Source organism: Pristiophorus japonicus, chromosome 7, assembly GCF_044704955.1.
Source record: "Pristiophorus japonicus isolate sPriJap1 chromosome 7, sPriJap1.hap1, whole genome shotgun sequence".
Taxonomy (NCBI): Eukaryota; Metazoa; Chordata; class Chondrichthyes; family Pristiophoridae; genus Pristiophorus; species Pristiophorus japonicus.
The window spans coordinates 242500399-242518541 of record NC_091983.1 but is presented as its reverse complement, the minus strand read 5'-3'; the positions used below and the strand labels follow the sequence as shown (position 1 = coordinate 242518541).

The window sequence follows — 18143 nt, the reverse complement described above, 5'->3', positions numbered from 1 at the left end:
TGGTTGGGGACAGGCATTGGGAGGGTCAGTGGCCCACTGGGGTTCAGGGTGGGAGGGCAGGGGAGGGTCACAGCCATGGAACTCACCACGAGGAGAAGAGGCCAGGTCGCCGGTGGGGAAGGAGAGCTCCGGTCGTCGATGAAGGAGGAGGGGAGGCCAGTCACCGACATAGGAGAGGGGGACCCGATCGTCATTGAGGAGGAGGTCGTCTGTCGCCATGAGAGGTCCAGCCGTCATCGAGGAGGCCCAGATTCTGTCGTGGAGGAAAGGCCCATCTACCGTTGCTGGAGGTGTTCCGATCGCCACTGGAGGGGAGCAGGGGGTGGAGGCCCGATAGCCAGGTCCAGGTCGAGGGCGCCAACTCTGGAGGTCGTCGGAGGTCGCTGGAGGTCGCCAGGGGATGTCATAGGTCGCCGAGGGGTGTGGAAGGTTGTCTGACGTCGCCGGAGGACTTTGCTGGTCGCTGGAGGTTGTCGGAGGTCGTCGGGGGAGTACCTTCACCACATAAACTGCAGTGGTTTAAGAAGGCAGCTCACCATTAACTTCTCAAGGGCAATTAGGGATGGGGAATAAATGCTGACCTTACCAGAGACTCCCACATCGCTTGCATGAATAAAAAAAAAGTTAAGGGTTCAGCCATTTAAGACTGAGATGAGGAGGTAGTTCGTCACTCAGAAGGTTGTGAATCTTTGGAGTTCTCTACCCCAGAGAGCTGTGGAGACTGGGTCATTGAATATATTTAAGGTGGAGATAGATGGATTTTCGAACGACCAGGGGAGTCAAGTTTTATCAAGAACAGGGAGGAAAGTGGAGTTTAGGCCAAGATCAGATCAGCCATGATCTTATTGAATGGTGGAGCACGCTCGAGGGGCCAAATGACCTACTCTTGCTCCTATTTCTTATGTTCTTGTGTTCTAGATACTTATCCAACTCCCTTTTGAAAGATAAAATTGAGTGTGCCTCCACCACCCTTTCAGGCAGTGCATTCCAGAGTTTAACCACTCGATGCAAAAAAATGCTTTTTATAACATCGCATTTGATTCTTTTGCCAATCACCTTACATTTGTGTCTCCTGGTTCGCGACCCTTCGACAAATGGAAACAGTTTATTTATGTACTCAGTTCAGGCCCTTAGAAACATAGAAATATAGAAAATAGGTGCAGGAGTAGACCATTCGGCCCTTCGAGCCAGCACCACCATTCAATAAGATCATGGCTGATCATTCATCTCAGTAGCCCTTTCCTGCTTTCTCTCCATACCCCTTGATCCCTTTAGCCATAAGGGCCAGATCTAATTGCCTCTTGAATATATCCAATGAACTACCATCAACAACTCTCTGCGGTAGGGAATTCCACAGGTTAAAAACTCTCTGAGTGAAGAAGTTTCTCCTCAGCACAGTACTAAATGGCTTACCCTTTATCCTTAGACTGTGACTCCTGGTTCTGGACTTCCCCAACATCGGGTTTATTCTTCCTGCATCTATTCTGTCCAGTCCCATCAGAATTTATATGTTTCTATGAGATCCCCTCTTATCCTTCTAAACGCCAGTGAATAAAGGCCCAGTCGATCCAGTCTCTCCTCATATGTCAGTCCTGCCATCCCGGAAATCAATCTGGTGAACCTTTGCTGCACTCCCTCAATAGCAAGAACGTCCTTCCTCAGATTAGGAGACCAAAACTGAACACAATATTCCAGATGAGGCCTCACCAGGGCCTTGGACAACTGCAGTAAGACCTCCCTGCTCCTATAGTCAAATCTCCTAGCTATGAAGGCCAACATGCCATTTGCCTTCTTCACCACCTGCTGTACCTGCATGCCAACTTTCAATGACTGATGGACCATGACATCCAGGTCTCATTGCAACTCCCTTTTCCTAATCTGCCGCCATTCAGATAATATTCTGCCTTCGTGTTTTTGCCACCAAAGTGGATAACCTCACATTTATCCACATTATACTGCATCTTCCATGCATTTGCCCAGTCACCTAACCTGTCCAAGTCACCCTGCAGCCTCTTAGCATCCTCCTCACAGCTCACACCATCACCCAGCTTAGTGTTATCTGCAAACTTGGAGATATTACTCTCAATTACTTCATCTAAATCATTGATGTGTATTGTAAATAGCTGGGGTTTCAGCACTGAGCCCTGCGGCACCCCACTAGTCACTGCCATTCTGAAAAGGACCTGTTTATCTCGACTCTCTGCTTCCTGTCTGCCAACCAGTTCTCTATCCACGTCAGTACATTACCCCTAATACCATGTGCTTTAATTTTGCACACCAATCTCTTGTGTGGGACCTTGTCTAAAGCATTTTGAAAATCCAAATACACCACATCCACTGGTTCTCCCTTGTCCACTCTATTAGTTACATCCTCAAAAAATTCTCGAAGATTTGTCAAGCATGATTCCCTTTCATAAATCCATGCTGACTTGGACCGATCCTCTCACTGCTTTCCAAATGCGCTGCTATTTCACCATTAATAATTGATTGCAACATTTTCCCCACGACTGATGTTTTCTCTCTCCCTCCTTTTTTAAAAAATGGGGTTACATTAGCTACCCTCCAGTCCATAGGAACTGATCCAGAGTCGATAGACTGTTGGAAAATGATCACCAATACATCCACTATTTCTCGGGCCACATCCTTAAGTACTCTGGGATGCAGACTATCAGGCCCTGGGGATATATCAGCCTTCAATCCCATCAATTTCCTTATAGAATTTCCTGCCTCATAAGGATTTCCTTCAGTTTCTCCTTCTCACTAGACCCTCGGTCCCCTAGTATTTTCGGAAGGTTATTTGTGTCTTCCTTTGTGAAGACAGAACCAAAGTATTTGTTCAACTGGTGTGCCATTTCTTTGTTCACCATTATAAATTCACCTGAATCTGACTGCAAGGGACCTACGTTTGTCTTCACTAATCGTTTTCTCTTCACATATCTATAGAAGCTTTTGCAGTCAGTTTTTATGTTCCCAGCAAGCTTCCTCTCATACTCTATTTTTCCCTTGCTAATTAACCCATTTGTCCTCCTTTGCTGAATTCTAAATTTCTCCCAGTCCTCAGGTTTGCTGCTTTTTCTGGCCAAGTTATGTGCCTCTTCCTTGGATCTAACGCTATCCTTAATTTCCCTAGTTAGCCACGGTTGAGCCACCTTCCCCATTTTCTTTTTACTCCAGACAGGGATGTACAATTGTTGAAGTTCATGCATGTGATCTTTAAATGTTTGCCATTGCCTATCCGCCGTCAACCCTTTAAATATAATTTGCCAATCTTTTCTAGCCAATTCACGTCTCATAACGTCGAAGTTACCTTTCCTGAAGTTCACGGCCCTAGTCTCTGAATTAACTGTGTCACTCTACATCTTAATAAAGAATTCTGCCATATTATGGTCACTCTTCCCCAAGGGGCATCGCCCAACAAGATTGCTAATTAGTCCTTTCTCATTACACAGGATGGCTAGCCCTCTAGTTGGTTCCTCGACATATTGGTCTGGAAAACCATCCCTAATACATTCCAGGAAATCCTCCTCCACCATATTGCTACCAGTTTGGTGCCCAATCTATGTGTAGATTAAAGTCGCTCATGATAACTCCTGTATCTTTATTGCACGCATCCCTAATTTCTTGTTTGATGCTATCACCAACCTCACTACTACTGTTTGGTGGTCTGTACACAACTCCCATGAGCGTTTTCTGCCCTTTGGTATTCCGCAGCTCCACCCATACAGATTCCACATCATCCAAGCTAATGTTCTTCCTTACTATTGCGTTAATTTCCTCTTTTACCAGTAACGCTATCCTATTTCCTTTTCCTTCCTGTCTATCCTTCCGGACTGTTGAATACTCCTGGATGTTGAGTTCCAGCCTTGGTCACCCTGGAGCCATGTCTCCGTGATGCCAATTATCTCATATTCATTCATTGTTGCCTGTGCAGTTAATTCATCCACCTTATTACGAATACTCCTCGCATTGAGGCACGGAGCCTTCAGGCTTGTCTTTTTAACACACTTTGCCCCTTTAGAATTTTGCTGTAATGTGGCCCTTTTTGATTTTTGCCTTGGGTTTCTCTGTCCTCCACTTTTACTTTTCTTCTTTCTATCTTTTGCTTCTGCCCCCATTCTACTTCCCTCTGTCTCCCTGCATAGGTTCCCATCCCCCTGCCGTATTAGTTTAACCCCTCCCCAACAGCACTAGCAAACATTCCCCCTAGGACATTGGTTCCGGTCCTTCCCTGGTATTGGTCCCACCTCCCCCAGAACCGGATCCAATGTCCCAGGAATTTGAATCCCTTCCTTCTGCACCACTCCTCAAGCCATGTATTCATCTGAGCTATCCTGCGATTCCTGCTCTGACTAGCATGTGGCACTGGTAGCAATCCTGAGGTTAATACCTTTGAGGTCCTACTTTTTAATTTAACTCCTAGCTCCCTAAATTCAGTTTGTAGGACCTCATCCCATTTTTTACCTATATCGTTGGTACCTCTATGCACCATAACTGACTGTTCCCCCTCCCCCTCCAAAATATCCTGCAGCTGCTCCGAGACATCCTTGACCCTAGCACCAGGGAGGCAACATACCATTCTGGAGTCTCGATTGTGTCCGCAGAATCATCTATCTATTCCCCTTACAATAGAATCCCCTACCACTATGGCTCTCCCACTCTTTTTCCTGCCTTCCTGTGCAGCAGAGCCACCCACGGTGCCATGAACTTGGCTGCTGCTACCCTCCCCTGATGAATCATCCCTCCAACAGCACCCAAAACGGTGTATCTGTTTCGGAGGGGGATGACTGCAGGGGACCCCTGCACTACCTTTCTTCCACTGCTTTTCCTGTTGGTCACCCATTCCCTATCTGTCTGTGTAACCTTTACCTGCAGTATGACCAACTCACTAAATGTGCTATTCACAGCATCCTCAGCATTGCGGATGCTCCAGAGTGAATCCACGCACAGCTCCAGTGCCACAATGCGGGCTGTCAGGAGCTGCAGCAGGATACTCTTCCCGCACATGTAGTCGTCAGGGTCACTGGAAGCGTCCCTGAGTTCTCACATAGCACAGGAGGAGCATGACACGTGTCTGATCTCTCCTGCCATGACTTAACCCCTAGATTAATTTAATTTGGCAACAACAATGATAAAGGTTACCTACTGATAAAGAAAAGAAAAAGAAAAACTACTCACCAATCACCAGCCAATCATGATTTTGAGGTATAATCTTACAATTAGAGTTCGGCCATTCAGGGGTGATGTCGAGAAGCACTTCTTCACACAAAGGGTAGTGGAAATCTGGAACTCTCTCCCACAGAAAACTGTTGAGGCTCGCTCATTTGAAAATTGAGTTGATTTTGATAGAATTTTATAGGATAAGTGTATTAAGGTTACAGAGCCAAAGTGGGCAGGGGGAGTTAAGATACAGATCAGCCATGATCTAATTGAAATAGAATAGGCTCGAGGGGCAGAATGTCCGACTCAGGTTCCTATGCTCCTCAGCTCAATCAACTGAAGTTGGCACCCAACAACAACTTAGACTTGCATATGAGAAAAATGCAATGTATAAATATTGCAAATATTTGGAAGGAATGGAATGTATGATCTGTGCATAATACTGACATTCAATAACACTACCAGTGGTCCTCATATCTAACCTGCGATTTGTTTCAGAGTTGGTTCGATGACATATGGAGGAAGTTTCTGACGTATTCTTCAGGAGAACGTTTATTTGGATTGCCAGTCCAAGATTATGAAATACTGCAGAAATATAAGTAAGTTGCATTTCACATAGTAAAGACCTGAGTCCTGAACGAACAAATATAGAGATCCTCTCACATGAATCTGGAAGTACAGGGTAAAGAGCAGAATGGGACTAATTAGATAACTTTTTCAAAGAACTGGCCCAGGTACATTAGAACATAAGAAATCGGAGCAGAAAAAGGCCATTTGGCCCTTCGAGCCTGCTCCATCATTCATCATTATCATCATTATAGGCAGTCCCTCGTATCGAGGATGACTTGCTTCCACGCCAAAAAGGATGAATTCACAGGTGTTTCAAGGAAAGACCTAATATTCCAGGTCCTGAACTATTTGTTGAAGAGTGGAAGATGCCTGTGCATGGATTTTTATAACGTGTGGTGGCCGTTGCACACTAGCCACCACACAGCTTGTCAGAGCTAGGTCTTGATCCAGTGGCAAGGATTAACCAAGACGGCTGGAGATCAACTCTGCTGCACGGACTTAGTGCGCACACATTGCAGTGTGGGCTGGCCCGTGCTGCCCCTGGACCCTTGCCTCTCGTGGACCCCAAGCTCACGCCTCTCCTGGACCCCGATCACGAGTGATCCATCATTCAATAAGACCGTGGCTGATCATCTTTCTCATCTCCATCTTCTTGTACTATCCCCATAGCCTTTGATTCCCCTAATATCCAAAAATCTAATGATCTCTTTCTTGAATATACTCAATGACTGAGCATCCACCGCCCTGTGGGGTACAGAATTCTAAAGATTCACAACCCTCTGAGTGAAAAAAATTCTCTTCATCTCAGTCCTAACTGGCTGACCCCGTATTCTGAGACTGTGACCCTTAGTGAACCTTTGTTGCACCCCCTCAAAGGCAAATATATCCTTCCTTAGGTAAGGAGACCAAAACTGTCCACAGTACTCCAGGTGTGGTCTCACCAATATAATTGCAGTACGACTTCTTTACTCTTATACTCCAATCCTTTTGTAATAAAGGCTAACATACCATTGCTTTCATATTTTCTTGCTGTACCTGCATATTAACTTTCTGTGATTTGTGAACAAGGACAACCAGGTTCCTCTGAATACCAGTAGTTACTAATCTCTCAATATTTAAAACCTATTCTGCTTTGCTATTCTTCCTAGCAAAATGGTAATCATATTTCTCCACATTATATTCCATCTACCATGTTCTTGCCCACTCACTTAACCTATCTATATCCCTTTGCAGCCTCTTTGCATCCTCCTCACAACTTACTTTCCCATCTAGCACTGTATTGTCAGCAAACTTGGATACATTTCACTCGGCCCCTTCATCTAAGTCATTAATATATATATTGTAAATAGCTGAGGCTCAAGGACTGATCCTTGCATTACCCCTCTAGTTACAGCCTGCCAACCCAAAAATGTCCCATTAATTCCTACTCTCTGTTTTCTGTCCATTAACCAATCCTTAATCCATGCTAATATACCCCAATCCCATGAGCCCTAATTTTGTGTAATAACCTCTTGTGTGGCACCTTATCAAATGCTTTCTGAAAATCCAAATATACTACATCTACTGGTTTCCTCTTATCTACCCTGCTGGCTACAACCTCAAGAAACTCTATTAGATTTGTCAAACACAATTTCCCTTTCATAAATCCGAGTTGACTCTGCCCAATCATATTATGATTTGCTAAGTATCTGTTACCACAATAATAGATTCTAGCATTTTCCCTACTACTGATGTCAGGCTTCCTGGTCTGTAGTTTCCTGTTTTCTATCTCCCTCTTTTTTTGACTAGCGGTTTTACATTTGCTAACTTGAAATCTGTGAGTACAGATCAAAACCAATGCATCCACTATCTCTGTTGCCCTCTCCTTTAAAACCCTAGGATGTGGGCCATCAGGGTCCAGGAGATTTGTCGGCTTTTAGTCCCATTCATTTCTGCAGGACTATTTCTGTACGACTACTAATTTCTTTAAGTTCCTCATTCCCACTGGATGCTTGGTTCCCCACTATTTCCATAATCTTTATTGTGCCTTCTGTAAAGACAGAGACAATGGTCGGAATATTTCCATTGCAGAGCATGCGGGTATGGGTACGGGTCGGTAGTTAAAAGCGTGGAAATTGATAGCGCATCGGGAACACGTCACCATCCCACCGACTTCCGCATTTAACTCAAGCGCGTTTCGAGGCGCTATGAAGCCGCTTGGGAGAATGGGGCAACCTCATTGAGGTACTTAACTGCTCATTTACAGACCTTTAACTTCCTTTTTAGCCTCAGGTTTTGGCTTTAACATTGCGCACAGGATTCACGCACCGCGGGAACCTTGCCTATGCAGGTGAGGCGGCAGCTCAGTGGTCAGTGTGCGAGTCCATTAACTGACAGCTGGAAAAAACTCGTAAATATTCGACATTATATTCCTTTTCAGCTTTCAGGAGTTTGCAGGTCATTTCTGCAACTTTGGAAACCACTCCCACCACATTGCTAGTCACCATCAGTACATTGAAGGATTGTGCCTCTCATTTCCACTTTACCTGCCATCTATTAGATCAACATGGGTGCTGCTTATGCTGCCTCACCTTGGACCTCAGAATCGGACTAAGGTCAGCCCCAGCGACAATAACACCAACCACACCATCATCATCATAGGCAGTCCCTCGAAATCGAGAAAGACTTGCTTTCACTCTAAAAGTGAGTTCTCAGGTGACTGTGCAGTCCAATACGGGAATTACCGTCTCTATCACAGGTGGGACAGACAGTCTTTGAAGGAAAGGGTGGATGGGGAGTCTGGTTTGCTGCACGCTCCTTCCGCTGTCTGCACTTGATTTCTGCATGCTCTTGGCGATGAGACTCGAGGTGCTCAGCACCCTCCCGGATGCTTTCCTCCACTTAGGGCGGTCTTTGGCTAAGGATTTCCAGGTGTCAGTGGGGATGTTGCATTTTATCAAGGAGGCTTTGAGGGTGTCCTTGAAACGTTTCATCTGCCCAACTGGGGCATGCTTACCGTGTAGGAGTTCCAAGTAGAGCGTTTGCTTTGGGAGTCTTGTGTCAGGCATGCGGACAATGTGACCCACCCAAGGCAGCCACACCAGCAGCAGCAGCGACAAGACCAGCAGCAGAGACCACTTAAACAGCAGCCTTCTCCTCAACCTAATGCTCCACAGGAGAGAAGGTTGCACTGCGCCAGAGGCGATACCACCAACACAGAGTATAAAGGCAGAGGATAAGCTTCCTAGACATAACTGAACAGCAGTGCCAAAGGAGGCTCAGGCTATCACGCCAATTCATTGCAGATATTTGTATCTATTTTTATTCGTTCAAGGGATGTGGGCATTGCTGGAAATGCCCTAATTGGCCATCCCTAATTGTTCTTTAAAAAGGTGGTGGTGAGCCGCCATCTTGAACCGCTGCAGTCCATGTGGTAAACGCACTCCCACAGTGCTGTTAAGGAGGGAGTTCCAGGATTTTGACCCAGCGATGATGAAGGAATGGTGATATACTTCCAAGTCAGGATGATGTGTGACTTGGAGGGAAACTTGGAGGTGGTGGTGTTCCCATGTGCCTCCTGCCCTTCTGCTTCTAGGTTGTGCAAGTTGCGGGTTTTGTAGGTGTTGCCGAAAAAGTCTTGGTGAGTTGCAGCAGTGCAACCTATAGATGGTACACACTGCAGCCACAGTACGCCAGTGGTGGAGGGAGTGAATCTTTAAAGTGATGGATGGGGTCCCAATCAAGCGGGCTGCTTTGAACTGGAGCTTCTTGAGTGTTGTTGGAGCTGCACTCATCCAGGAAAGTGGAGAGTATTCCATCACACACCACCTCACCTCTGGAATTCAGCTATTTTGTCCATGTTTGGACCAAGGCTGTAAAGAGGTCTGAAGCTGAATGGTCCTGTCGGAACCTAAACTGGGCATCAGTGAGCAGGTTATTTGTGAGTAAGTGCCGCTTGATAGTTCTGATACTTTCCATCACTTTTCTGATGATTGAAAGTAGACTGAAGGGGGAGTAATTGGCTGGATTGGATTTGTCCAGCTTTTTGTGGACAGGACATACCTGGGCAGTTTTCCACATTGTCGGATAGATGCCAGTGTTGTAGCTGAACTGGGACAGCTTGGCTAGAAGCGCAGCTAGTTCTGGAGCACATGTCTTCAGCACGATAGCACAATGCTGTCGGGTCCCATAGCGTTTGCTGCATCCAGTGCGCTCAGCTGTTTCTTGATATCACGTGGAATGAATCGAATTGGCTAAAGAATGGCTTCTTGATGTTGGGGATATCAGGAGGAGGCCGATATGGATCGTCCACGCAGCATTGCTGGCTGAAAATGGTTGCAAATGCTTCAGCATTATCTTTTGCACTCATGTACTGGGTTCTCCTATCATTGAGGATGGGGATATTCATGGAGCTTCCTCCTATTAATGGTCTAATGGTCCACCAACATTCACGACTAGATGTGGCAGGACTACAGAGCTTTGATCTGATCCGTTCATGTGGGATTGCTCAGCCCTGTCTATAGCATGCTGCTTTCACTTTTTAGCATGCATATAGTCCTGTGTCGCAGCTTCCCCGGGTTGGCATCTCATTTTTAGGTACACCTAGTGCTGAGGTCTTAAACGTAGTGGAGTTAAACAAAGTGGTTTATTCAGAAACTTGGACAGAGTGGGAATTCGGAGAAGCGAAGGAAGATTAAAATCAATTAAAAACTTAAAACTAGGTAACTGATATTTCACTAGCTGCTGGGTTGGTCAGTTTGGCCAGTTGTTCTCTCTTTTCTTGGGCATTAGTTTAAATTAAGAGTTGGTATTATAAACTTCAAAACTTCAAATCTTAATGAATTTAATACATTAAAGATGGCAGAGCAGGTGGTGTGTTTCTGCTGCAGCAGGTGGATACCATTGAGGTCCTCGGCGACCACATCTACAGCAAGTGTTGCAACTCAAGGAACGTTGGCTCCACGTTGATGAGCTGAAATCCAAGCTGCAGACACTACGACACATCAGGGAGGGAGAGAGTTACCTGGACGCCGCGATCCAGGAGCTAGTCATGCCAATTAGAATAATTCATTTAAATTCGATCTGTGGTCAGGGACAGGAGGGTATGACTACGAGTGAGGCAAGTAAGGGGACCCAGGAGGTTGTGATGGAGGAGCCTCAGCCCTTGCTCTTGTCCCACAGGTTCGAGGCTCTTACTCCCTGTGTGGACGAGAGCAGGGACTGCAAGGAGGATGAGCAAACTGACCACAGAATCACGGTACAGGGGAACATTCAAGTGGGGTGTGTAAATAGAAATGAGCAGAAATTTTAAAAGCCAAAGAATAAGGAGAAGGCAATAGAGCAGGGTAGCACTGGGGGAAATTAAAACAAGAGCGTGACAGGAAGGGACAGAATGTGTAAACATAAAAATGTATCAGAAAGTGAAGTCAAAGCAGTAAAAAATGGTAAATTAAAATTTTTAAAGCTCTTTATCTGAATGTACACAGCACTCGTAACAAAATAGATGAGATGTCGGCACAAATAGATATAAATGGGTATGATCTGATAGCCATTAACGAGACGTGGTTGCAAGGTGACCAAGCCTGGGAACTAAATATTCAGGGGTATTCGACAATTTGGAAGGATAGTCAAAAAGGAAAAGGAGGTGGGGTAGCTCTGTTAATAAAGGATGAGATCAGTGCGTTAGTGAGAAATGATATTGGCTCAAATAATCAAGAGGTTGAATCAGTTTGGGTGGAGATAAGGAATAATAAAGGGAAAAAGTCACTGGTGGGTGTAGTCTATAGGCCCCCTAACAGTATCTACACTGTTGGACAGAGTATAAATCAAGAAATAATGGAGACTTGTAAAAAAGGAACGACAATAATCATGAGTGATTTTAACCTTCATATTGATTGGACAAATCAAATTGGCCAGGGTAGCCTTGAGGAAGAGTTCATAGAGTGTATCCGGGATAGTTTCTTTGAACAGTACATTGCGGAACCAACCAGGAAGCAGGCTATCTTAGATCTGGTACTGTGTAATGAGACAGGATTAATAAATGATCTCCTAGTAAAAGATCCTCTAGGAATGAGTGACCATAGCATGGTTGAATTTCAAACTCAGTTGGAGGGTGAGAAATTTGAATCTCAAACCAGTGTCCTAAGTTTAAACAAAGGAGACTACAAATGTCTGAAGGTAGAGTTGGCTAAAATGGACTAGGAAAATAGATTAAAGTGTGGGATGGTTGATGAGCAGTGGCAGACATTTAAGGAGATATTTCATAACTCTCATCAAAAATATATTCCAATGAGGAGAAAAGAGTAAGAGAAGGGATAACCATCCGTGGCTAACTAAGGAAATAAGGGATGGTATCAAATTGAAAACAAGGGCATACAACATGGCCAAGACTAGTGGGAGGCCAGAGGATTGGGAACGTTTTAAAAACCAACAAAGAATGACTAAAAAATAATAAAGAGGGTAGATAGATTATGAAAGCAAACTAGCACAAAATATAAAAACAGATAGTAAGAGTTTCTACAGGTACATAAAAAGGAAAAGAGTGGCTAAAGTAAATATTGGTCCCTTAGCGGTTGAGACTGGGGAATTAATAATGGGGATCAGGGAAATGGCAGAGACTCTGAACAAATATTTTGTATCGCACTTCACAGTGCGATACAAAATCATCCCAATAGTGGATAATCAAGGGTCTATAGGGAGGGAGGAACTTAATAAAATCACTATCACTAAAGAAGTAGTACTCTGTAAAATAATGGGATGAAAGGCGGACAAGTCCCCTGGACCTGTTGGTTTGCATCCTAGGGGCTTAAGAGAAGTGGTAGCAGAGATAGTGAATACATTGGTTGTAATCTACCAAAATTTCCTGGATTCTGGGGCGGTCTCAGCGGATTGGAAAACCGCATATTATTTTTAATGCCCCTCTTTAAAAAAAGAGGCAGACAGAAAGCAGGAAACTATAGATCAGTTAGCCTAGCTTCTGTTGTTGAGAAAATACTAGAGTCCATTAGTAAGGAAACAGTAACAGGACCTTTGGAAAAGTATAATTCAATCAAGCAGAGTCAACATGGTTTTATGAAAGGGAAATCATGTTTGACAAATTTGCTGGAGTTCTTTGAGGATGTAACGTGCAGGGTGGATAAGGGGTAACCAGCGGATTTGATGTATTTGGATTTCCAACAGACATTCTATAAGGTCCCACATAAAAGGTTACTGCACAAGATAAAAGTTCATCGGGTTGGGGGTAATATATTAGCATGGATTGAGGATTGGCTAACTAACAGAAAACAGAGAGTCGGGATAAATGGGTCATTTTCCGGTTGGCAAACAGTAACTAGTGGGGTGCCGCAGAGATCAGTGCTGGGTCCTCAACTATTTACAATCTATATTAATGACTTGGATGAAGGGACCAAGTATAATGTAGCCAAATTGCTGATGACACAAAGAGCAACTTTTAAGGAGAACACAAGAAATCTTCAAAGGGATATAGACAGGCTAAGTGAGTGGACTAAAATTTGGCAGATAGATTATAATATGGGAAAATGTGATGTTATCCACTTTGGCAGATAAAATAGAAAGCCAAATTGCAAAGTGCTGCAGTATAGAGGAACCTGGAGGTCCTTGTGCATGAAGCACAAAAAGTTAGTTTGCAGATACAGTAAGTAATCAGGAAGGCAAATGTAATGTTGGCCTTTATTGCAAAGAGGATGGAGTATAAAAGCACAGAAGTCCTGCTACAATTGTACAGGATATTGGTGAGGCCTCACCAAGAGTACTGCGTACACTTTTGGTCTCTGTATTTAAGGAAGGATATACTTGCATTGCAGGCTGTTCGGAGAAGTTTCACTAGGTTGATTCCAGTGATGAGGGGTTGACTTATGGGGATAGGTTGAATAGGTTGGGCCTATACTCATTGGAGTTCAGAAGAATGAGAGGGGATCTTTTTGAAGCATAATGAGGGGGCTCGACAAGGTGGATGCAGAGAGGAAATTTGGGTAAATGATTGGCTGGTGATTAGTGAATAGTTTTTCCTTATCTTGATGTTTTTCTTTTTCTTATCAGTAAGTAACCTTTGGCCTAGTTGCCAAATTAAATTAATTTAAGGGTTAAGTCATGGCAGGAGAGCCCAGTCCCATGTCATGCTCCTCCTGTGCTATGTGGGCAATCAGGGACAGTGTCCCTGACGACTATGTATGCAGGAAGTGTATCTAGCTGCAGCTCCTGACAGACTGCATTGCGGCATTGGAGCTGAGCATGGATTCACTCGGGAGTATACACAATGCTGAGGATGTCATGAATAGCAATTTTAGTGAGTTGGTCACACCGCAGGTAAAGGTTACAAAGGCAGGTAGGGAATGGGTGACCATCAAGCAGAACAGGGATAGGGAGGCAGTGCAGGAGTTACATGTGGTCATCTCCCTCCAAAACAGATACACCGTTTTGGGTACTGTTGGAGGAGATGGCTCATCAGGGGAAAGCAGCAGCAGCCAAGTTCATGGCACCATGGGTGGCTCTGCTGCAGAGGAGGGCAGGAAAAAGAATGGGAGAGCTATATTGGTAGGGGATTCTATTGTAAGGGGAACAGATAGGTGTTTCTGCGGTCGCAACCAAGACTCCAGGATGGTATGTTGCCTCCCTCCTGCAAGGGTCAAGGATGTCTTGGAGCGGCTGCAGGGCATTCTGGAGGGGGAGGGTGAACAGCCAGTTGTCGTGGTGCATTTCGGTACCAACGATATAAGTAAAAAACGGGATGAGGTCCTACAAGCTGAATTTAGGGAGCTAGGAGTTAAATTAAAAAGTAGGACCTCAAAGGTAGTAATCTCAGGATTGCTGTTAGTGCCACGTGCTAGTCAGAGTAGAAATAGCAGGATTGCTAAGATGAATATGTGGCTTGAGGAGTGGTGCAGGAGGGAGGGATTCAAATGCCTGGGACATTGGAACCGGTTCGAGGGGAGGTGGGACCAGTACAAACCGGACGGTCTGCACCTGGGCAGGACCGGAACCGATGTCCTCGGGGGAGTGTTTGCTAGTGCTGTTGGGAGGGGTTAAACTAATTTGGCAGGGGGATGGGAACCTATGCAGGGAGACAGAGGGAAGTAAAATGGGGGCAGAAGCAAAAGATAGAAAGAAGAAAAGTAAAAGTGGAGGGCAGAGAAACCCAAGGCAAAAATCAAAAAGGGCCACATTACAGCAAAATTCTAAAGGGATAAAGTGTGTTAAAAAGATAAGCCTGAAGACTCTGTGACTCAATGCGAGGAGTATTCATAATAAGGTGGATGAATTAACTGCACAAGCGGCTATTAACGAATATGATATAATTGGGATTACGGAGACATGGCTCCATGGTGACCAAGGCTGGGAACTGAACATCCAGGAGTATTCAACATTCAGGAAGGATAGACAGAACAGAAAAGGAGGTGGGGTAGCGTAGCTATTTAAAGAGGAAATTAACGCAATAGTAAGGAAGAACATAAGTTTGGATGATGTGGAATCTGTATGGGTAGAGCTGCGGAATATCAAAATGCTAGTGGGAGTTGTTTACAGACCACCAAACAATAGTAGTGAGGTTGGTGACAGCATCAAACAAGAAATTAGGGATGCGTGCAATAAAGGTACAGGAGTTATCATGTGCGACTTTAATCTACACATAGATTGGGCTAACCAAACTGGTAGCAATATGGTGGAGGAGGATTTCCTGGAGTGTATTAAGGATGGTTTTCTAGACCAATATGTCGAGGAACTAACTGGAGGGCTGGCCATCCTAGACTGGGTAATGTGTAATGAGAAATTACTAATGAGAAATTACAATGAGCAATTTTGTTCTGCGAGGCTCCTTGGGGAAGAGTGACCATAATATGGTGGAATTCTTTACTAAGGTTAAGAGTGACAGTTAATTCAGACTAGGGTCCTGAACTTAAGGAAAGGTAACTTCGATGGTATGAGATGTGAATTAGCTAGAATAGACTGGCGAATGATACTTCAAGGGTTGACGGTGGATAGGCAATGGCAGACATTTAAAGGTCACATGGATGAACTAAAACAATTGTACATCTCTGTCTGGAGTAAAAATAATACAGGGTCGGTGGCTCAACCGTGGCTATCAAGGGAAATTAGGGCTAATGTTAAATCCAAGGAAGAGGCATGTAAATTGGCCAGAAAAAGTAGCACCCCTGAGGATTGCGTGAAAGTTAGAATTCAGCAGAGGAGGACAAAAGGATTAATTAGGAGGGTGAAAATAGAGTATGAGAGGAAGCTTGCTAGGAACTTAAAAACTGACTGCAAAAGATTCTATAAATATGTAAACAGAATAAGATGAATGAAGACAAACATAGGTCCCTTGCAGTCAGAATCAGGTGAATTTATAATGGGCAACAAAAAAATGGCAGACCAATTGAACATAGGAAGACACAAATAACCTTCCAGAAATATCAGGGGACCGAGGGTCTAGCGAGAAGGAGGAACTGAAGGAAATCCTTATTAGTCAGGAAATTGTGTTAGGGAAGTTGATGGGATTGAAGGCCGATAAATCCCCACTGCCTAAAAGTCTGCATCCCAGAGTACTTAAGGAAGTGGCCCTAGAAATAGTGGATGCATTGGTGATCATTTTCTTCCAGTCTATTGACTCTGGATCAGTTCCTATGGACTGGAGGGTAGCTAATGAAACACCACTTTTTAAAAAAGGAGGGAGAGAGAAAATGGGGAATTGTAGACCGGTTAGCCTGATATCGATAGTGGGGAAAATGTTGGAATCAATTATTAAAGATGAAATAGCAGCGCATTTGGAAAGCAGTGACAGGATCGGTCCAAGTCAGCATCGATTTATGAAAAAGAAATCATGCTTGACAAATCTTCTGGAATTTTTTGAGGATGTAACTAATAGAATGGACAAGGGAAAACCGGTTGATATGGTGTATTTGGACTTTCATTCAGATAATATTCTGTCTTCGCGTTTTTGCCCCCAAAGTGGATAACCTCACATTTATCCACATTACACTGCATCTGTCATGCATTTGCCCGCTCACCTAACCTGTCCAAGTCACCCTGCAGCCTTTTAGCATCCTCCTCACAGCTCACACTGCCACCTAGCTTAGTGTCATCTGCAAACTTGGAGATATTACACTCAATTCCTTCATCTAAATCATTAATGTATATTGTAAAGAGCTGGGGTCCCAGCACTGACCTCTGCGGTATTCCACTAGTCACTGCCTGCCACTCTGAAAAAGACCCGTTTATGCCGACTCTCTGCTTCCTGTCTGCCAACCAGTTCTCTATCCACGTCAGTACATTACCTCCAATACCATGTGATTTGATTTTCACAATAATCTCTTGTGTGGGACATTGTCAAAAGCCTTTTGAAAGTCCAAATACACCATATCAACAAGTTTTCCTTTGTCCACTCTATTAGTTGCATCCTCAAAAAATTCCGACTGCAAGGGCCATCCATGTGACCTTTAAATGTTTGCCATTGCCGATCCACCGTCAACCCTTTAAGTATCACTCGCCAGTCTAGTGTAGCCATTTCACGTCTCATACCATCGAAGTTACTTTTCCCCAAGTTCAAGACCCTATTCTCTGAATTAACTGTGTCACTCTCCATCTTAATAAAGAATTCTACCATATTATGGTCACTCTTCCCTAAGGTGCCTCGCACAACAAGATAGTTAATTAGTCCTTTCTCATTACTGACGTGAATAGAGAACTGGTTGGCAGACAGGAAGCAGAGAGTTGGGATAAATGGGTCCTTTTCAGAATGGCAGGCAGTGATTAGTGGGGAGCCGCAGGGTTCAGTGCTGTGACCCCAGCTATTTACAATATACATCATTGATTTAGCTGAAGGAATTGAGTGTAATATCTCCAAGTTTGCAGATGACACTAAGCTGGATGGTGGTGTGAGCTGTAAGGAGAATGCTAGGAGGCTGCAGGGTGACCTGGACAGGTTAGGTGAGTGGGCAAATGCATGGCAGATGCAGTATAATGTGGATAAATGTGAGGTTATTCACTTTGGTGGCCAAAAACAAGAAGGCAGATTAGAAAAAGGGAAGGTGCAATGAGATCTGGGTGTCATGGTGCATCAGTCATTGAAAGTTGGCATGCAGCTACAGCAGGCGGTGAAGAAGACAAATGGCATGTTGGCCTTCATACCTAGGGGATTTGAGTATAGGAGCAGGGAGGTCTTACTGCAGATGTACAGGGCCTTGGTGAGGCCTCACCTGGAATATTGCCTTCAATTTTGGTCTCCTAATCTGAGGATGGACGTCTTGCTATTGAGGGAGTGCAGCAAAGGTTCACCAGACAGATTCCCGGGATGGCAGGACTGACATATGAGGAGAGACTGGATCGACTGGGCTTGTATTCACTGGAGTTTAGAAGAATGAGAGGGGATCTCATAGAAACATATAAAATTCTGATGGGATTAGACAGGTTAGAGGCAAGAAGAATGT

The 18143-nt window shown here is 44.4% G+C and overlaps 1 protein-coding gene across 1 annotated transcript in view; it reads left to right on the top strand.

Annotated features, from left to right (window-relative positions):
• The window catches only part of LOC139266712 (dynein axonemal heavy chain 8-like), a 2132242-nt gene that overhangs the window by 1339475 nt on the left and 774624 nt on the right, over positions 1-18143 (top strand). Inside the window, exon 39 of the mRNA XM_070884298.1 lies at positions 5656-5756. Within this exon, the coding sequence (XP_070740399.1) occupies positions 5656-5756 (101 nt within the window). The remainder of the gene's footprint in view (positions 1-5655; positions 5757-18143) is intronic.